General features: G+C 35.9%; 2 protein-coding genes across 3 annotated transcripts; both read left to right on the top strand.

Annotated features, from left to right (window-relative positions):
- Positions 1 to 297: 297 nt before the first annotated feature.
- Positions 298 to 3,864, top strand: LOC114740354 (pentatricopeptide repeat-containing protein At2g34400-like). Of its 2 annotated transcripts, XM_028928496.1 has the most exons (3): positions 298 to 1,339; positions 1,672 to 2,519; positions 3,013 to 3,864. In XM_028928496.1, exons 1-3 carry the CDS (start codon positions 435 to 437, stop codon positions 3,132 to 3,134), a joined length of 1,875 nt encoding a protein of 624 aa, XP_028784329.1. In that variant the 5' UTR covers positions 298 to 434; the 3' UTR covers positions 3,135 to 3,864. The 2 variants fall into 2 exon arrangements, with proteins under 2 accessions (XP_028784329.1, XP_028784330.1); XM_028928497.1 differs by lacking the exon at positions 3,013 to 3,864 and having other exon boundaries at positions 1,672 to 2,864.
- Positions 3,865 to 7,971: 4,107 nt separating this feature from the next.
- On the top strand, positions 7,972 to 20,807 carry LOC114740355 (THO complex subunit 1). Its single transcript, XM_028928498.1, has 22 exons — positions 7,972 to 8,216; positions 8,331 to 8,424; positions 8,622 to 8,705; positions 9,104 to 9,178; positions 10,043 to 10,136; positions 11,387 to 11,532; positions 11,668 to 11,739; positions 12,118 to 12,190; positions 12,279 to 12,344; positions 12,472 to 12,518; positions 13,413 to 13,484; positions 13,593 to 13,718; positions 13,857 to 13,922; positions 14,278 to 14,319; positions 14,481 to 14,597; positions 14,733 to 14,815; positions 16,595 to 16,661; positions 17,268 to 17,339; positions 17,525 to 17,575; positions 19,029 to 19,088; positions 19,171 to 19,320; positions 20,403 to 20,807. Exons 2-22 carry the CDS (start codon positions 8,422 to 8,424, stop codon positions 20,658 to 20,660), a joined length of 1,824 nt encoding a protein of 607 aa, XP_028784331.1. The 5' UTR covers positions 7,972 to 8,216; positions 8,331 to 8,421; the 3' UTR covers positions 20,661 to 20,807.
- Positions 20,808 to 21,478: the final 671 nt, after the last annotated feature.

Genomic DNA, 21,478 nt, shown 5'->3' with positions numbered 1-21,478 from the left:
TAGGCCGAAACAGAAAAACATAACTTGTATTTTCAAGTAACATTATTGGGCTTTACTGGGTCCCGGCTATTCGTCTTCGGTATTGGGCTTTCGGCTACGGCGGGAATAGTGGAGAGAAAGTGTTGAAGCGGCGGCGAAAGAGTACCAATCAATGGATGGTGGAGATGCTTCTTCATTCTTGTAGCTATGTGTTGCACTAGGAACTACTTACTATGCTTCCGGTTCAGAGAACACAATTGTCCCTCCTCCTCATCTCAATAAGACTAACGCTGTAACAGGTTAACTTGAATGTCTAGGAAAACTATATTGCTGGTTCGTTTCACATATCTAAATATTCTTTTTGGGAAGTGATGCTGGCTGTATAGTTGATTGCTTCCCAATCAGCTTTCGTGTTTCTGTCTCTTGCTGATCAATTTTAACTTCGGCAATTGATAATGCTCAAAACCAGAGCTCACTCGCACTTGTTTTCCCGCCATCTCAGTTTGGAAATCACCCCTGTACTTCCAGGTCACTCAGAATTCCTTCCTGAAAAGCTGCTATCTCTTTTGAAAAAATGTTCATTCACTAAACCCTTTCGACAAATTCATGCCCAAATGATTGTGAATTCAATTCACAAACCCAACCATTTACTTTCGAAAAGCATTGACCTCAAAGACTTCACCTACGCCTCTATTCTTTTCTCTCAAATCTCTGAACCCAGTGACTACGCCTTTAATGTCATGATTCGTGGGTTAGCCACCACATGGCATGAGTACCCTCTTGTTCTTCACTTCTATTACCAGATGAAGTTCTTGGGCATAAAGCCCAACAATTTCACGTTCCCGTTTTTTTTCATTGCTTGTGCTAACCTGTTGGAGATTAATCACGGCCGTGCCGCCCAATCATCTGTGATTAAATTTGGGTTAAACATTGATAGTTACATAAGTCATTCATTGATAACCATGTATGCCAGGTGTAATGAACTGGGTTATGCACGAAAGGTGTTTGATGAAATTAGTGAGAAAGATTTGGTTTCATGGAACTCCTTGATTTCAGGATACTCAAAACTGGGTTATGCAAAGGAAGCAGTGGAGTTATTTGGGGAATTGAGGGATGCTGGGTTTGAACCTGATGAAATGACTCTAGTCTCCGTTCTTGGCGCCTGTGGAGAGCTAGGAAATTTAGATTTGGGGAGGTTGGTAGAAGAGTTTGTCGTGAGACACAAAATGACTGTGAACTCTTATATAGGTTCTGCTTTAGTTAGTATGTATGCAAAGTGTGGTGATTTGGCATCTGCTAGAAGGACCTTTGACAGTATGGCTAAGAAAGATATCATCACATGGAATGCCATGATAACAGGGTAAGTATTGTCATTAAACTTGTTCATTAATTAGTTCTATCATTTGGTTGGGTTTGATTATTCTCTACTTCTATCTTATTTCTAACAAACAATTTGGTCATTCACATTTTCATATCAGACTTCATGTGATTTATTCTCATCAAATGACTTGCTAGTACTTTGGCAACATTGTCTGAACAAGTAAACCAAAATCATTGCATGAGCATCAGCTTACACAGTGGTGTATGGATATGCATCTTGGACTAAATGGAGATAACATTTTATTCTTATTAATATCGTGAATTTTTATCTCAATTTTTCTATCTAATTTTTCTGCTAATTGATTGTGACAGATATGCTCAAAGTGGAATGGCAGATGAAGCGATTATGCTATTTCATGGCATGAGAGAGGAACATATTGATCCAAATAAAATCACGCTATCAGCGGTGCTGTCAGCGTGTGCCTCCATTGGGGCTTTGGATTTGGGGAAAAATATTGATGAATATGCTTCACAAAAGGGATGGCAATATGATATTTTTGTAGCCACTGCATTGATTGATATGTATGCTAAGTGTGGGAGTTTAGAGGATGCACTGAAAGTTTTTAATGAAATGCCCAGAAAAAATGAGGCTTCTTGGAATGCAATGATATCTGCTCTTGCTTCTCATGGTAAAGCCAAGGAAGCCCTGTCAATGTTTGAACTCATGGCAGGAGAAGGTGGCTCTGTGCAGCCTAATGATATAACATTTGTTGGGTTGCTTTCTGCATGTGTGCATGCAGGCCTTGTCCACGAAGGCTATAGACTGTTTGATATGATGAGCACATTGTTTGGATTGATTCCAAAAATTGAGCACTACTCTTGCATGGTGGATCTTCTGGCACGTGCTGGCCATCTATATGAAGCCTGGGATCTCATCGAGAAAATGCCCGAAAAACCAGACAAGGTTGTATTGGGTTCTGTACTTAGTGCCTGCAGAAAGCTAAAAAATGTAGAAATAGGCGAACAGGTTATGCAGCTGCTTCTGAAGTTGGATCCTCAGAATTCTGGGAACTATATTATTTCATCAAAAATATATGAAAATTCGAATAGGCGGGATGATTCTGCAAGGATGAGAATGTTGATGAGACAGAAGGGCATCTCTAAAACTCCTGGTTGTAGCTGGATTGAGATCAAGAATCAACTTCATGAGTTTCTCGCAGGTGATGGTTTGCATCAAGATTCTAATGATATTTATGACATTCTTTATTTGCTCTATGATGATCTGAAACAAGAAGGATATGTTCCAAAGATTAGTGAATAGCTGCATCAGGAGCTAGGAATGTGGCTTTTGTTTATCTTGAAGACCAAGAGGTTAGATAATATGATTTACAGGGGTGTTTAAATTAGCTTTTTAGAAGTGATTTTACTATATACGAGGTAAGTATGATGGCTTGCATAAAAACACTTTTTGTAAGTGATTGTAGAGGGTTTTCAAACTTGTTTTATCCATGGTGCTCTCGACCAAAAAATTACGGTGGACTTGTTTTATCCAGTTAGTGTGATCTGAAAACGCGTGCTACAATTAATGGTAAGCCATATATTGGATTTTGTTATGATTTTCAATTTCCTTTGACCTCAAACCGGGCTTAAAATGAGATATTTAAAGATCTAAATATCCGCCTCAGACGCCTGTTTCTCTCCCATCTTATTCAGGATCAAATGAATGTGATGGCAACAACGCGCTTTGTGAAACTGCACTAGAATCAACAATTCTATGCGAAGCTGGATTGAACAACCTCGAGATATCAGGCCCAGCTGAGGAACTCGAGGTATAAGAGCAGTAACCATTGTCATGGATATTGATTTTACTTCTGGAACAGAAGACGAAAACTGGGGCAAGTAGCGGTTGCAAACCAAAATTGTATCTTTTGAAGAGTGAAGATTTGGTAACCTGCTTTGCCGCTTTGTTCCATTACGAAAGAGAGAAAAAGGTTGAGAGGTTGGAAGGGGAAGATCATTTACGAAACAGCAATATTTTCATCTTGATGTTTATGAACGACATCGTTTATGCATGTGGAAAGGGCAAGATTTCTTGGGGAATCCTTGAAGATGCTAATGGAATTCACAGAGCTAGGCAAAAGCAAGACTGAAAGGAGATTATATTACTCGCAGCGGTACATCAGCTGATATGAACAAACAATAATGGAGTAACGTTGGTTATATTTATGCTTCAAGTGGGCAGGTATGCAATGCAGCTGTGGAGCCTAGGTTAACCCGGCATTTCAGCTTCATAAAAGCCGATTAGATGAGTGCTATATGTGATCACTTGCAACGAGTTTTCCTAGGAAAGGGACGTGGTTCAATAAACAATGGTTTAGCATGTAATGTCTTCATGTACAAGACCAGGCCAGACCACATGATATCGTCAAGCTGAAACTGGATTGAATGCTAGTACTTAGAGGAACATGTGGCAGTACGTTCTCATATTAATCTGCATTATCACCATCGTTTTCTTGTGCGGCCCTGTATAAATGGTAATAACATCATTTTTTTTTTCCTTCCTGCATTTTGGATTGTCAGGACTGAGAACCGGTTGTATGCTATTTTATACCATGATAATGGTCAAGGTTTTGTGCTGTCGAAAATGTGTACCTTACAATAACATTTGTAGTTACCGACTCTAGAGAAAAAGACATGTTCCATGACATCCCTTTGATGTATTCATTCCAGTCATTGATATGAAGTTTTCATTACTTTCTCATCACAATTTGTCTCCTCGTTGAATTATGCTATAGGGTAACCAAAGAGGGTAGCTATTTTCTCAGCATAAATCGGCCAAGCTCTAGGGTGAATTATGCTGTAATCTTCTTGCGTTGGCAATTAGCAAGATTTTATTTCTCTTTTCTCTTGCTTCCACGCACATCTGATGGCTGTTCGGTTAGTTATATTATTATTGGTCATCCGATTCTCTTTTTAAACTTAGAAAAGGTAGCGATTGAAGACCCTTGTAATGATATTCCCAACTATATTAACACCATTGACGACATTCTATACTTAATATGCATTTATTTAATTAAATTAAAATATGTATTAAATTAATAATATTAATTTAAAACTCTGCCATATAATGTGATTAATGATGTTAATAAAGTTGTGAATATTTTTATAGAAGTTGGCAATCATATTACAAGTGTTGAAAAAATCTCCATTTAGGAACTTAAAAAATATGTGATAAATGTGGTTAATGGAGTTGTAAGTACCTTTAAAAAAATTGTCATTCACGCCACGAATATTGAAAAAATCCCAAAAGGTTATTTGCTTACTAATTTTTGTTAATGACGTTACTGGAATTATAGATATCATTATAAAAAGTTGTAAATTATTACCTGCAGACTTTAATATAAAAACTTGTTTGATTTTTATTTTGATTTTAAATATAAGATTCTGATATATTTTATCTTTCATATTTATCTCGAGTACTACTTGTGGAGGATTGATTCGAAACCGAGATGGAGAATTTCTTCAGGGCTTCATTTATAGACTTGATGAAGGGGATGCACTGACGGCAGAGCTGTGGGCCGATGGCCACCGTCAAGTAATTCTGGAATCTGATGCGACAAACGCCATTGAGTTACTTAACTTGGAATTGGATGAGAGCCATCCTGACTTCAATGTTCTTAAAGAAGTTAGGGTTCTTCTTAACAGGGGCTGGAGCGTTAGAATTGAGTACGTGAATGGAGAGGCCAACAAAGCTGCGGATTATTTAGCAAAAGCAGGACTGGATGCTCTGCGTGGTTTTCATTTTATTTCTATAGCTCCCCTTGAGTTGCTTCCTATACTGGATTCGGATCGTAATATTACTATAAGCGGTCATGCAGAATGTTGACGAGGAGTCTTTTATTATATAAAAAAAAAAAATTAGTTCTAGTCAATATACTTGATTAGCAAGGATATTTTAGAAAAGATAACACCTATTTATTACAAATAACTAAGTTAACAAATTTCCTTAATCTACTCAAATCAGTCAACTAACTTTTATATTAAGGACATAAGGTAGTATATCACAAATATTTAAATGGAAAGGATGAATTATATAAAATGAGAAAATTATATTAGTATAATAGAACCTAGAGGAATGAAGAATTAATAAAACATTAATTTTATAGAGAGAATCACTGGAAAAAAAATTGAAACAATGAATAAATATCCTTTTGCAGGGTACCACTAATTAGAATTAAACGAGAAGACCCTTCAACAAATTTGTAAATGATAACATTGATGTGTTTTAAAGATGCAAAATTGTTGAGGTAACTTTCATTGATGTGTTTTAAAGATGCAAAAATGGTGAGGTAACTTTCATTTGCAAAAGGGAAAAGGATAAGAAGATTTCAATTTCACCTACATGAAAATTTGGATTTTATCATGGAAAAAAATAATAACAACTTTAAAAAAAAGGTTATATGTCTTCGAGTATTAACCTTTCTCACATTTATTAGGGGAATATAAGCACTTTTTTAAAAAAAAATAAAAACTAAAAAGGCCAAATAACACTAAAACCCAAAGATAAAGTACATCGTAAAGAAAATGTCAAAAGAAACAAAGAAAATAAATTAGCAGTTTCAAATGAGGAAGAAATAACCACTACTATATCGAAACTAGTAGATAAAGGGACAAAGGCCAAAGTATCTTCCAAGACAGCATTTCCTATGCCTATCCTTTGATTAGACACTTGAGGAAATTGCTTAAGTGACACCAAGAGTTGTAGTGATAGGGCTTCAGGAGAAAATGAGAGGGATTTAATGATTCATGAAAGAGTGGAACGAAAATACCTACAATTGAATAGATGATCATTTTTTTTGTCTTCAGGTCCATCAAAAATATTAGTGAGGTTGATCTTGAAAACACACCCAAGAATAACAAAGAAGAACACACTTCTTGCCCTTGGCTATATGTAGCAGTATGATCCAACCATTAGTATCAATGACTAGGTTCGGATGCAGCACATAGTTGCAAGAAGCCAAATGTGAATTAATCTAATCGTGACTAAGGGGGTATTTGGATATCTTGAAAAGTGCTTCTTAGAAGCATTTTTTTTGCAAATCGAGATAAACTCTTCAGATATTTACCTCGTAGACCGTAAAATCACTTCTGACACTATAGTTTGGTTTCCATCCAAACACCCCCTAAAAACTAAATTAGAGAAGGATAATAAATTCTTTATCTCTTATGCAGCATTGAGAGGATTTGAGACACACTTCTCATGTAAGGCAATATTTTTCTTCCTCCATATAAGATTAATGAGAAGAATGGTACCCTTCCATAGAGATGAGTGATTATTGTGATACAGGGTAACAAAAAGAAAAAATGACAATGGAGTTCGTCCCACTTGCTTTGAAAAAAAAATGATAAAATTATTTTGAGGACCCAATAGGTTGATGTTTACAGAGATGCATTAAGAGGGAAAAAAAATTAACTAATAAAATTGTCTAACACTAAATTGAATTTTAAAATGATAATAATAACTAAATATTTGAAATATTATTAATAATGTAAAAAATTAATAACATTAGAATTATATAAAAAAAATTTAAAAAAACAAAAAAAATATAAAAAGACTTAAAAGGGCTGGTCCACGACCTTCTTGGGCTGGTCTTTTGAAGCCCTCGGCCCTCCAAAGCTTATTTCCCATTTGAAAGGAAAAATATCAAGTCCGATCCTCATAATTTCAGGGTCTAAACAGGCTCGACCTGACAGGTTCAGCGTGTTTTTTCAACTCTATCTCGGGCTGCCTCATGGACCGTGCAATTCATAACCCAAAGCCAACGCTATCGTCTTATGGCCTCCTTGGCACTTGGTAGTGTGGATTTGATCATTGACACTTGTGAAGGCGGGGGGGGGGGGAGTCGTAAATAAATTTAATTATGTACATACAGGATAAGGAATTTAAAATAAACCAGGTTATCGTCTAGATTTTAATTTGATTTGCATGAATGATAGATTTAGAGTAAAAATAATTATTATTCGTATTTTCATCATGTACAGAAGTTAAAAAATTCAATATTCAAACTCATGTTCATTTTTTTGGGTGGAATGAGATGGCTTGCCGAATCAATAACTTGTTGATAATGTTATTTATATATTTAATAATAGGAGTATTGCAGTTTTTCTAATAAGATTAACAGCTGCATTATATATATATATATATATATATATACACTCCTCTGATTTTTAATATAGAACTTAATTATTGAATTAATTTTGATCTTAAATATATGACCCATTTTTTATATTTATCAATTTTTTTTAAATTACTCTTACGGATGCCTCTTCAACAGTAATTAAGTAGAAGAAGGAGAGAGGATATTAAGAAAAATGGTTATGATGTTTTAGGAAAAAAATGTCATATTCCTTATAATTAACTAACTTACCTAATTTTCTTAATCCAATTAAATTAATTAAATAGGTTTTATATTAAAAAATTAGTTAAATAAGCTTTATATTAAAAACTGATATTTTTTTTGGAGCTGAAAAACATTATATTTACTTGTTATCTAGTAAATAGTTTAAGGGAAAAACATCTTTAATCTCGAGAAAATAATCACAAATTAAAGTAACGGGGTAGTCTTTATTTCATCATTTGCACCAGCCTTCTTCCTCCTTGCAACCGCAAATCACCGCAGTGAGACTGAGACTGGGACTCCCAAGGTTGTGAACAATTTTCCTGCTCGCCTGTTTGAAAGTCCACTTCATCCTATCATTACATCGCTTCCATATTATCTTAATCTCCCATTCCCTTCAAGCTCTCGCCTTTCTTTCTTCTTTTTCTCCAATTTGGTTGCTTTCGCCTCTAGAGCTCCGAAACACCACTTCTGATTTTCGTTGGCAAAGAGAAACCCTATTTTATCGTTGTATGCTTGGTTTGGTTTGCTGAGAAAACTTAGATGCTTTTTCTTATTTTTGGGCCTGGGTTTTTAGCATATTTGATTTGCTTTTGATAGCTCCCGCCCTCTCTCTGTTTCTCTCTGAATTAGAATTTGGGAGCTCTGCTCCTGGAAAGTGAGAAGCTTTTGAGCATATCGTTGGTTCTTCTCTGCTGAAGAGAATTGACTTTGAATCTCTAGTATGGTAAGTTTTTCTTTCTTGTTCTTCTATTTCTCTCGGTAGAAAATAATGCCTGTGTATTCGATTTCGCCTATTGAGTGATACATTGTGGTCAAATTAAATATATGCACTGCGCAGGGCCAAATTTGTGGGGAACCTTGCTATCATTTATTCTGTTTTCAATATAGTGCAATCATGCCTTCTCATTTTGTTACTTTCAGGACGTCTTTAAAAGGGCCATACTGCAGCCTGGCCCACCTGAAAGTTTTGCTTTGCAGACTGTTCAGGAAGTGATTAAGCCTCAGGTATTTCTTCTCATCCAATCTTTCGAGTTTCCAGTTCCTCTTCTGTTAATGGAAAATAGCATTATTTTACTAACTAGATTATAGATGCCCGCCCGATGTACTTGTGATTTCAACTGGCTTTTTTATGAAAGATGCTGTTTTGTAGTTTCTACAATTAGTTATGGATTTCTTCTGGTAACTTGAATCTTTGAGGTGTGTAGCCATGCGTTGTGTTTAAAAAGATTAAATCACATAATTTAATATGCCATAAGTAAGAGAATTTTTTTTTTTGGGGGGGGGGGGGTGAGTTTGTGGAACAAACGGTAATCTTGAGAGAAAAATATCTTCATTAGTTTATGAAATAGTGATTATTTATTTGTTGTTTACAGCACAAGTTTAAAACTCCTTTTGTTTGACAGAGGCAAACAAAATTGGCTCAAGATGAGAATCAATTCCTGGAAAATATTCTACGGATGCTGCTCCAAGAGCTAGTGGTATGCCTTTCTACTGCCTTTGTTCATATATTAGTCTTTGTAGTTTCTTGTACTGATTGAATTGATAATATCCATTTGTTTTATCATTAAAAAAAAAAATCAAATCAGCATTATACCTCATTGTTTATTTTTGAGCGATATCCTAATTTTAGTATGTCATGTCAAATATATATAATAAGTACCATTGCCAGCGTTGTGGAAATTCCCTCTTTTTTTCACGTATGCTTCAAATGAATTGAAGTCTGAAGAAACTGTAGAGGTTTTCCTGTGAGAGATTCGATCATTATTTCAGTATGGAATGAATCAAAATGGGAATTAGTCAAATTTGAAGGACCTTGTAAACATCATTCCTTCTATGAAGTCCATTCAACTATATGTTGTTTGCCCTTGATCTAATTCTACTTTATTTTTATTTTTATTTTTTTTGGGGGGGGTATATTGACCTTCAATTTATATTTCCTTTTTCAGTAATATCATACGTAGTCACTTATAATCCTTCGCTTTGCTGAGGCTTATCTAGTGATGACATATTCTTTGATCAACTTGATATTAGTCACCTAGACTTGCCTCCTAGGAATTGTCTTTATTTTCTCTATTCAAGTATTAAAGTAGTCTTAGATTGTTAAATGGTTCTTTATAGCGTGTCAATGCAGAATATTTTATGCCATTGCGACACTTTGTCTACTTTAAAGTGAAGCATAAACAAAAAAAGGTTATCTTCTTCCCAAAAAAAAAATTCATGGACCTCAAGTTGTGTTGCAGATATCATTCTTCCATTTATTTGTTTACTTTTTCTTCTGCCAATATTCTTTATCATCTGATTTATGTCTATGATCTGCATTGCTCATTTGCTCTTTTTTACAGTCGTCTGCAGTGCAGTCAGGAGAGGAAATAATGCAGTATGGACAATCCATGGATGAAAGGGAGACACCTCAGGGTCACATTCCTCGTCTTCTTGGTTAGAACATGATTCAACTTTCCAAACTATTCTGTCTTATGTTTGACAACCCCCCTGTTTGTGGGCAATTTTTTTTTTTTAAATTTTGAATGGTTTAGTGTATATTTCTAAGAATTGTTTTAATTAGAACTCTAATGAGTGAATTGTAATTGAACTATGTAGTTTATCCCAAAAATGTAAATAAATAATAGAAATATGAGAGAAAACTGGCAAATAAACTGGAGAAATTTGAAATAAATAGATGCTAAATCCCAAAAAAAACTAAAAAAGCCAAGGGCTAAGCATCCTAGATTGTTTTACATATACTACATGCATGTTGAAGGATATATGATGGATTCTGCTAGTAACTAGTGTTGACAGAAAATTAAAATACTGTTGAGGACTCTAGTTAAAGTCAAAAGTTTAAATTTTTTTGTGAAGGCCCATGACTTGCTTTGTCAAATGCTGGCTTGCTCACATGAAAGCCTTTTGGGCATGTAGTGTGTGGGAAAGCCCTGGCTTATCAAAATTTATGCTGATTGAGGGAGTCAAGGATCAAAATTCTTGACCTTATGGTTATGAAGGCTGTGATATCGTGGCAAGGACTGATTCAATGCAAAAGCTTAAGCTATCAAGTGAAGGCCTCAAAATAGTCTTTATTATAATATCTAGCAATCACGTTCTATTCTATGAGCTATTTTGGTGGTTTATAAGTAGCTTATCTCTCTAATGTATCACTATTTGGAACTTTGCATTAAATGTTTCGCATGGCAAAGCCTTGTCTAATTGGCGTCCTTCACCTTGATAAACATTTCCAATTAAAAGGCATCTAGCAATGGTTATATTATTGTTTTCTTGAATGGGAGATGGATTTTCATTCACTAGAGTGCTAAACAGGATTACTAGCTTTCAAGGTTTTGAGTTGTGACCTTATATGGTAATTCGTTATCAAATATTAGTATTAGCTTCATTGCAAGGACAGTTTTTGGTCCCTGTCTTGTCCATTCCGTGATGTTGGGATGGTTGGAATAGAAAGAAGGGAAGGGGTCTAGAATTAAAAGTTTGCAGCACATTTAATACATGATCAGACATCTGTTACAGTTTTTTTTCGGGATGACTCAACTTGATGGTTCATGCTTGCTTAGCTTTTGAAAATTCCATGCATTAATCGTTCCTTGTTCCAATTTTGTTCGACTTATTTTAATGCCATACTCTTGTATTAATTGTAAAAATCTATCTTTTTGTCATCAATGTTTCTCTGTCATTTTCAGATATAGTGCTATATCTTTGTGAGAAAGAACATGTTGAAGGTGGCATGATTTTTCAGTTGCTGGAAGACTTGACAGAAATGTCTACAATGAAAAACTGCAAAGACATTTTTGGGTATATTGAGAGTAAACAAGATATTTTAGGAAAGGTGAGTGTTGCTTATATATTATATAGTTTCTTTCTTGTTTGTGACTAACTCTTTTACTTTTATAACATTTGTTTCATAGCTACCATGTTATGACCTGTATCTGTTTGGATTTTTTTATGGTTGCATCACATACAGCAAGAGCTTTTTGCTCGGGGAAAGCTTGTGATGCTGAGGACCTGCAATCAGCTTCTTCGCAGGTTGTCAAAGGTAGATTGAATAATCCTAGTAATGGTCGTAGCATGCTTAGGATTTAAAACAAGAGAGTTAATTTACTGTCTTTCAACTCTATTTTCCAGTTTCCAGTTCAATGTCTTTGTCAAAGTTTACCATACAGTTATTCCTGTAATCACTCCACTATACATTACCGACCCACATGATTAGCAAGTGAAAAATTGAGTCTAAAGTCCATTTTCCCAACCAAACAAGGTGGCCCATTCCCCTCCCCCTAAGAAACTCTGAACCAAAAACTGGGTTATTTTATGATACTTTTTTAAATTTGTGTGAAAACCAATATGATACAAGGCTTTGCGGAGCAAATTTCTGCATGAAAGCTCAATTTGAAATTATTAATTTTGATGTTGATAGGCAAATGATGTGGTCTTTTGTGGACGAATTCTCACATTTCTGGCGCATTTCTTCCCACTATCTGAGCGTTCAGGTACATATCTGTAAATCTATCTTCAGTTGAGGTTTTGTTTACTTTCCTGAGTGCTCTGTCATTTGATTTGCTCGATGAATTTTTGCAGCCTTAAATATTAAAGGAGTTTTTAACACATCAAATGAAACAAAATATGAGAAAGAACCTCCTGAAGGTGCATCCTCAACACACAATCCTAGTTTCGGGTTTTCTGATTTCTTCTTAACATCAGTGACTCAGTAAAGATTGCTCACTTGATTCCAGCTTCTTATTTCTGTTTTTTCTCTTCCCCTTTATTCCAGGTATATCTATAGATTTCAATTTTTATAAGACTTTCTGGAGCTTACAGGTAGGCCATTTCCCTGAAATATGGGTCTTGAAAGATGTGTCTTTTACTCTCCCAAATGGATAGTTTTCTCACAAACAGTATTTAACTTACGTGAATTGCAATCTAAATTGTGAAATCTGGTTTTCTCTTATAATTGCTGAATGAAAATTGTTGGCTTAGCATCCTATGTGAGTTGAGTCAGTAAAAGGTGTTTATGGCACTTCCCTTTTCCCAATATTTCAGTGTTGATGTTGATGGGTCTGAATAACTCAGTCTGATTAAGCTTGAAAACAAAAAGACGGAAGGGGTGATGAGCTGGCAGTGAGAGTGGGGGGGGGACATTTTAATGAAGTCTGACAAATATAGTGGGGACAGAGGAGAAGGCAAGGAATGGGTAGTGGAGAGTGCTAGCCTCTTGAATGCTAGTGTGAGGAAGCGTGTCTGATTTCTTTTCTGGTTTTCCTTGTCCTTTTGATTTCACTTGCAGTGACTCTAGTGCGCTGTACTGTTGTGATCAACTAAGCTAAATCATTCATTCTTACACTGATTGGAGGTTTTCTTAGTAATATTGTTAATAATGAATTCTTTCACCCTATTTGTAGCCCTAACATGAGCTGATCATGGATGAAAAGAAACTCAAACTTTGGGGCATTACATTATTCCTTCCCCATCTGCAGTATTGTACGGATTGCGTGTCCTGTCTTGTGTTAGTGTCCATGGTTCTTAGATTTACATTTAGAAGTTGACGTTCAAGTCATTAATTGAGTGGGTACAAGCATTGTTCTTTTGGTGTCCTGGCGTAGAATAATTTCTTGTGAGGGGTCTTCTAGTTTATAGATTTAGATTCTTTAACCTTTTGCTGTAGGAAGAAATCGTTGGAGTTATTTTATGTGTTTTTTAATTTCTTGTGTGCAGGAATATTTTTCTAACCCTGCTTCCTTAAGTCTTGCTCCAACAAAGTGGCAGAAATTCACATCTAGCTTGATGGTAGTCCTTTATTTTTATTTTTTTTAATGTTTGTTTTATATTGACTCTCTCTTTATAACATTCTCTCTGTTTTTGATGTCTGACGTTATATATTTTCCTGATATAAAGGTTGTGCTGAATACTTTTGAAGCGCAACCTTTAAGTGATGAAGAAGGGGGTGCTAATAATTTGGAGGAAGAGTCAGCTAATTTTAGCATAAAATATCTCACTAGCAGTAAGCTAATGGGTCTAGAGGTATGAAATTTGATGCGGAGTCAATGCTTCATGAAAAATATGTATGTTTTGATTCTTTCGGATGATGTTTTTGCTATGATTCTAAATCTTCTCTCTGTTATGTTTTCCCCCATGTTTCCTGGTGGTGGTGCCAAATAGTTAAAAGACCCAAGTTTTCGACGCCATATTCTTGTCCAATGTCTCATATTGTTTGACTATTTGAAGGTAATAATTTTCTGAAGACTACACAGTCTAAATATATTTTTACTATGTGTCAAGCATAATTTTCTCCTCAAGTCTTAAGTGAAGGCCTTCTAACTGCTCTTCACATAAAGCCCTTTCTTCGCTTGAAGAGTGGGCAAACCACTGGCACAGATCTTGTGCTGGAATTTAATTTGAAATTAGGAGATGAGTGGCTGCAAGTATCGAACTTGAGTCCTGAATACTTAGCCGTAGAAGTTCAAGGGCCATTTCATTAATGCTTAAGCTATTAAGTGAAGCCTAGAATGTTCTAATTATAGTCTCTTACTCTATGTAATCCATATTATTAGTTTCTGATTTCTATTTTACTTGCTTTTAGGCCCCTGGAAAAGGTGACAAAGATTTGCCATCTGAAAGCATGGTTAGTACAGTTTATCTGACGGAGGAGCAAAACTGTATTTCTTTAGTTCACCACTTGTTCCTTTGTTGTCTTTGCCACCTTGTGTACTGTCAAGCCTTACTAAATGAAATTGGTAGCACTTGCTGTTTACTTGGTGCAATATATTTCCTGATTTATTTCAGAAAGAAGAGATAAAATCATGTGAGGAGCGTGTTAGAAAGCTTCTTGAACTAACGCCTCCCAAAGGGAGAGCATTTCTTCATAAAATTGAGCACATACTGGAACGAGAAAAGAATTGGGTAAGCTTGCTTGTAATTCTCCTTCTCCCCGTGTCTTTTGCAGAATGGCAGAAACACTGCATTGCAATTTATGACCTAGAGTAGTTAAATATTTATATTGACTATTTAATGAAATATATGATGTTTATGTTTTAGGTATGGTGGAAACGTGATGGATGCCCACCATATGAAAAACAACCAATGGAGAAGAAAGCAGTACAAGATGGGGCCAAAAAGCGGTATGCTTATTATTTGAAAAGTTAGTTTTTATCGTAAAGTGATAAAAACTTTATGATTGAAGGTATTTTAGAACTTCAAGTAGGATAAGAAAAATAACATATGTTATCAATATAAACTATAGAGACTATGAGGAGCCACACTGTTTATAAGTTTGAATAGCTGCAGCTAAATAAATGCATGGAACCTACTCTTATTCTGACAAAAGTACACATGTATTTTATATTATAAAATACAATAAATTCAAATAAATAGAAAATAGAAAATAAAAATACATAATGCAAATATATTGTTACATTGAATTAGTAGCCAGTTAGGTGTGTTTTGTTTAGCGGAGCCCCGCACTCCCATTTGTATAAGTAGGGAGGTGAATAGATGTAGAAGGTGTGACATGGTTCAAGCATGATTCTAAATACAATAGATATTTTACCATATGTCATTTGGTATTAGAGTCGATACTTGCCACTTGGTGTTGTTGGAAAACCGGTCCAAAGTGCAATGTGAAAGACTCAATTGAACATTGCCCCTCCCCCAAAAAAAAAAAAAAAAGAAAAGAAAAGAAGAGAAAGAAAGAAAGAAAGAAACACTTAATTGAACAATCACCTTGGAGATCTTGTGCAGAGCTCCATGCAGTGATGATAATTGAGGTTGATTGTACATGACTGGCTGCGACAGGCATGAATCATGCGCTAGTGATTCCATCTGGTACGACTACCGGCTGAATCAGAAGCCAAAAAGCAAAGAGATGAAAAAGAGAAGGAAAAATCACATACAAGTCCCAAATAAGGGGCCTTATTTTATAAATGAGTCCCGCAAATTGCTAAAGTACTATCAAATACCTTTGGACTTGGTTGTAATTAATTTCTCTTCTAAAATGTCACATATGCCCCTTGCCTTTGACTATGTTGACCTGCATTGGCTGTTGACGGGTCACTACGTGATTTTGACCGGTCAAAAAATAATTTTTAAGAAATTAAAACAAGCCAAACATCGTTAATTGACGAGTTAAACTTCTAAATTTACAAGTCAACCTCTTGCAAGGTTTAATATGCACAAATCAAACTTCATAGAACAAGTCAAATTTCAGAACAAATCAAACTTCGTAGATTTGCAAGTAAATCATTAAAATTCACTAATCAACATATTAAACATACTGTTAGAAGAGGCTACTACTGAACTTGGGATTAATAATCAATATAAGCTCCTTTGTGATGAAAAGAGAAGCGATACAGCAAGGTTCGATCACACAAAGCAGCAACAAGTTCCTGTCTTTAAAGAGGCTAGTCCTCTCCTCGTTAAACTCTCAATACAAAATGATCCATGACCCTCCCTGGAGACACTGATGTCTCTAATATTACAAAAAGTGCATAACACAGTCCTCCGCATACCCCTAAAGTAACGGCTAACAGCAAGCCTAGTCTTTTATTCCTTTCTCCAAACTGGTAGGAGCTTTGACGTGAAACACTTTGACCCACACAAGGAAGGTTACCCTTTTCATGTATCTTTCTAGGGTTTCTTTTATATGTTTGGGCAGCAAAAGTGATCTTATCAATGTGTATATGACTTTGGTTAGTCTTTCCATGCTTGGATGATGCTTAGTCTTTTGGAGTTCGTGATTTTCACATTCAAAGCATATCATCATTGACGTCATTGTCATCATTTTTTCCTTGTTATTTTGATTTTCTTTTTTTGAGTGCTTGAGTGCTGGCTGATAAATATAGAGTGCTTTTGATATGATGTGCTTAGTCTGCTTACAAATTTGTTCTTTATTTGAATTTCAGTAAGCCAAGATATAGATTGGGCAACAAAGAACTTTCTCAGTTGTGGAGGTGGGCAGATCAAAATCCTGTATGTGAATCATTCCGTTTCTTTATTTCTTTCTTCTTCTTTAGTAGAGGCCAGCTTTGTGGAATCTCCACCCTAAGTATGGCTTGATAGCTGGTTATGAAGTGTGTACTTATATCCCGACTCCTGCTACATTTTATGTAGATCCATAGTTATCAAAATTGTGGGATTTGTAATTTGAATAGAAGACACTGCAGTACACAAAGCCATCAATATCAATCAGTAGATGAGTAGGAAAAGTACAGAAATGGAAGTATCGTGTGAGTTGGTGTAACTTATGGCTTTATTCAAAATGCACCGCATGGCATATGTCATGCGGTTGCCCCTTTCTCAGTAGTTCATACTTTTGTTGTTTTGTTTCACCTTATGAAAATATTACCGAGCTGGCCCATTTTCCAGGTGCGTCAATTCCCTTTGATGTGCCTTTTGCACTCTATGCATAGGTTGAATCTCAAAACCACAAGTGTATATTGTACACTTGGACTGAAATTTATTTTGACCGATTGACAAGAAAGTTGTTTCTTTGAATTAATTCCTTGCTTTTAGTCATAGCATGGGTAGACTGCTGCCAATTCAACCGATCACTTACATTATTTCATGAATTGTCAGAATGCTTTAACTGATCCTCAGCGTGTTCAAACTCCTTCCATTACGGACTACTGGAAGCCTTTGGCTGAAGATGTAAGCTGCTCATCTCCTTATGGAGTCTTAATGCGAGCATTGAGTTTTCTCTTCCAACCTTTTCCCCTTCCTTTTAACGTCAAGGAATTGGTTATAATGATTTTTCCTCTTCATATTGGGATTATATTTTTCTTTCTTTTGCACCTGAACATCAATCTTGAATCCTTTGCATTTTAAAATTACAGATGGATCCATCAGCAGGAATTGAAGCTGAATATCACCACAAGAATAACCGGGTTGGTCCCTGATTAAAACTGCATTAGTTATTTTAAGCAGTATTAGATTTGACATGCTTGTCCTGATTTTTTTTTTCTTTTTTCCTGTAAATTACTCAGATTTTCCTTGAGTTTTGTTCAAAATATGCAAAACTCCCTTCTATTTTTCAAATACCATACAATTCCTATTTTGCGCAACTCCTATTCAGCAAGATGGAATTAACAAGATTCCAATAACATGTCATTCTTGGCTGGTTTCTCAAGTGTGAACGTTATTTTCAGCTTGATGAGAATCCTGAAAGCTGGAAGGTGACAATGGCTAGTATACTGTTGGACGAGAAGGCTTTTCACTGGCACCCTTCCTTTGTTATTGCAGACCTTTAAAAGTCAAGGGTCCTTTGGAGGGTTCCCCCCCCACCCTTTCTTTTTTTTCTTTTTAGTTGGGGGCGGGGGCAGGGGCAGGGGCAGGGTTGTTTACTGATGTGTGATTTATAAATAAATTAATAGATAGGATAATTAGTTCATGACTGGTATATCTGGAAGGATGATTAGCAGATTTGTGAAAACTCAGTGACTTATGCTTAATCTGAATGAGCATCTCAGTTTTCATACCTCTGTCTTATCTCTCTGACCTCTTCTCGCTCTCTCCCCCACATCTCTCTGCCTACCACCACACAACAGTAAAAGGTTGCACACATGTTTCTGCCATTTCAAGCTGAATAGTTGTGCCCAATACTTGAATGTGCATGAGTGACTCAGATGTGGCGCTCTACCAAAGTACACAACGAACTAATTGCTTATGAGTGACTCAGATGTGCCCAATCCTTTTCCTCCTTCTTGTTGCTAGATTTCTCGTTCGTACACATCTTCTCTTTGTTTCTCAAGCCTATAGTGAGTTACAGACAGGCTTAGAGCTAGGGTACCTCAGTGATTTGGTTTGGAGATCCTAAGTTCATATTTCATCTGGAACAACAGGTGGATAAAGTTTACAGAAGGGTGATAAGCCATGCCCATTATTTAGCCTCCAATGGCCCAAAAAAGGAAGTTTCTCTCGATGTTGAAATCACATTAGTCTTCATATGATCAGCAGTAAAGCAACTACGTTGAAAACCCTTCGGATCAATCACCAATTAAGAAAAAAAAAAAAAAATCATTTTACTAGTTTAGTTGTTAACTTCTTACGCCTAGATTTCTGTATCTATTGAGATAGGAATGCCTCTTCGAAATTTCATAGAACTCATTTGTTATGCCTTTTTTTTTTTTCCCAGTGATATCATTTGGTATGTTTTTGTGGCTGCGTTATTTCATATGTGGGTTTGCCGTCATGATTTTATCATATTAGCTGTCATAAGGAGTTATGTAGATGATATAGCTATATATGATAAAATTGTTAACTATGAATTTAAAATGGTCTACTTAAATTATCATGCACTGTTAAGCATGTTAAGGATTTTTTTTGTTATTTTAAATGCAGGTTTATTGTTGGAAAGGCCTTCGTTTTTCAGCTCGACAAGACTTGGAGGGATTTTCTAGGGTAAGATAAATTACTTAACCTCCAATGTCTTAATCTGCCTAAACTTTTTAGGTTCAATGAACTAGGTTGATTTTGGTTGCAGTTTACAGACCATGGCATTGAAGGGGTCGTGCCGCTGGAACTTTTGCCCCCTGATGTTCGATCTAAATATCAGGCTAAACCAAATGACAGAGCAAAACGGGCTAAAAAGGAAGAAACAAAAGGCAATGTTCATCAAGTTGAGGAAAATCAGGTTTCTTAATCCCCATCCAGCTTCCCAGTGTTGTTTTGAAACATCTTTAGTCTAGCATATCAGACCAATAGAAAAGAGAATTTTTATCCCTGTCCGTTTTACGATGAGCATGATTCCAATTTGCAACCTGGTTACCCTTCTTGTAGTTGTTGGGGCTCCAACTGTTTAAGCAAAAGAATTTGATTCTTTCCTTTAGCATTTTGCAATGCTTAATATGTCTTCGCAATCATTACTGAGCAGTTCCCCTGTCTTATATCATCCTTTTAGTAGTTGAAGTACAAGAGTTACTTTTTATCTTCAATTCCTTTTTTTCTTTTTATTTTTTATTTCATTCAATTCAGCACTTCTAGTGGGCCATGAGAGATAACCACCTGCCAATCGCTTCTTCTCAAGTCTTCAAGTCTCTCCATTAAGAGAGCATGAATAACCTTGTCATTCAGATCCAACACCCTGCAACTTGCAAATCAGCCTCTGAAGGAACTTAGATGAATCTCATTCATTCTGGAGACGAAAAAGGGTTACAGTATAAGAAGACTGGTCAGCGATAATCATGCCACCCAATCCTCAAGATACAATGACTTGAAAATAAAAGATGCTAAAGAGATTTTATTTGATCATATAATAGGAGGGATATAATAACACAGACTGACTAGGGTTGGGTTAAGATGAGGAGAGGTAATGGGCCCATAGTTTGGGCCAGGCTCTGTTCAATAGTCTCGACCCAGACCTCCATAGTACTCTCTTGTTTACCATCTTGCTATGTGCGGTAATGCTATTCTGTATTTTATGTGACCTGCATGTATCTGCTCTGCTTTTCTCCCATTCCCCCCCCCCCCCAAAAAAAAAAAAAAAGAGTAAGGAGCAATGGTTTTATTTTAATATTTTATTGAACAGGACTTTTTGGTTAATGATTTATCTCAAGATTTGGTCATTAATAATTACAGTGGAGCCATGTGATTCATTTAGCTAACCCGGATAAAGTTTGTTGTTGTTGTTACATTTAGCTGTAACAAAGTTCAATCTCTGAATGATTCCCCCTAGTTACTTGAGTTCCTTAGTGTCAGTTTTGCCTTTCCGAATAGGTTGCTGCACCTGCAGCTGAGGCTGATGGTGAAGCTGTGAGGACTGACGCATCAACAACTCCTATGGAATATGATGCCGTTGCTGTCCCAGCTGCTCAAGGTGGAACCCCGACGCCAGATGAACTCCAGAAGCAGAGCTCTGACACTGATGTTGGTCCGGAAGCAGGGCAATTGGAAGCAGATGCTGAGGGTGAGGTAGAGGCTGGCATGATAGATGGAGAGACAGATGCAGATGTTGATTTAGAAGCAGTGGGCTGAAATTTTCCAGATCGTCATGCTAAGGAACCATGATGAAACTGAGGGTCAATGCCAGGACACTATTTTGTGGTGATAAGAATGACAACCATTGAAGCTCACGGACGGGAAGAAAGTTTTGAATTTCTTGTGATTATGACTGAGGACATTTGTACTGCTGAATGAGATGGAAAATATGTACTTTTTAAGAATACGAGTGTAATTGAAACCTGAGTTTTCTAGCAAGCTCTTGATGGAATAGACATTGACAATTTTACATCTGTCAGGGATTATCGCAAACCATATCAATTCAATTGATCTCTTGTGAGAATGCAAGAATTAATCCCCATTTTCATGGGCAAGTTGTGAATGCATCAAATATTGGGAATCAAATTGGTTTCCGTTCTTCTTGTTCTTACAATAACTTTTCACTTTCGTATCAGACTTGAGTTGTTAGTTGTTACTGACATTGACGTTCCGAGTAAGAGGTCACACGTGTGCACGTTTAAATTAGAAGGGCAGCCATGTGTCTGTGGGTGTGTAAAGTCTGATATATATATATTTATATATATATATATATATATATATATATATATGAAAACCTCTAAATCAAGAAACAAAAGAAGTTACGTCCTTTAAGAAGCCTTTTACATGTATCAAAAATTACATGTTTCTAATAATTAAATTAATTATTAATAGATCTTTTGAATTTGTAAAAATGTTCTTATTTCTTTTGGTACAATGTGAAATATTCCTATTATTCACCACTTTGACTAATGTCAACCAGCAACCGTGGACTGACAGTGACCATCATGTTGATCCATGTTGGTCCGTTAAAGTTT

Source organism: Neltuma alba, unplaced genomic scaffold (assembly GCF_004799145.2).
Source record: "Neltuma alba isolate B1F8T4 unplaced genomic scaffold, ASM479914v2 tig00003123_pilon, whole genome shotgun sequence".
Lineage (NCBI taxonomy): Eukaryota > Viridiplantae > Streptophyta > Magnoliopsida > Fabales > Fabaceae > Neltuma > Neltuma alba.
This window is presented reverse-complemented; position numbering and strand designations above follow the sequence as displayed.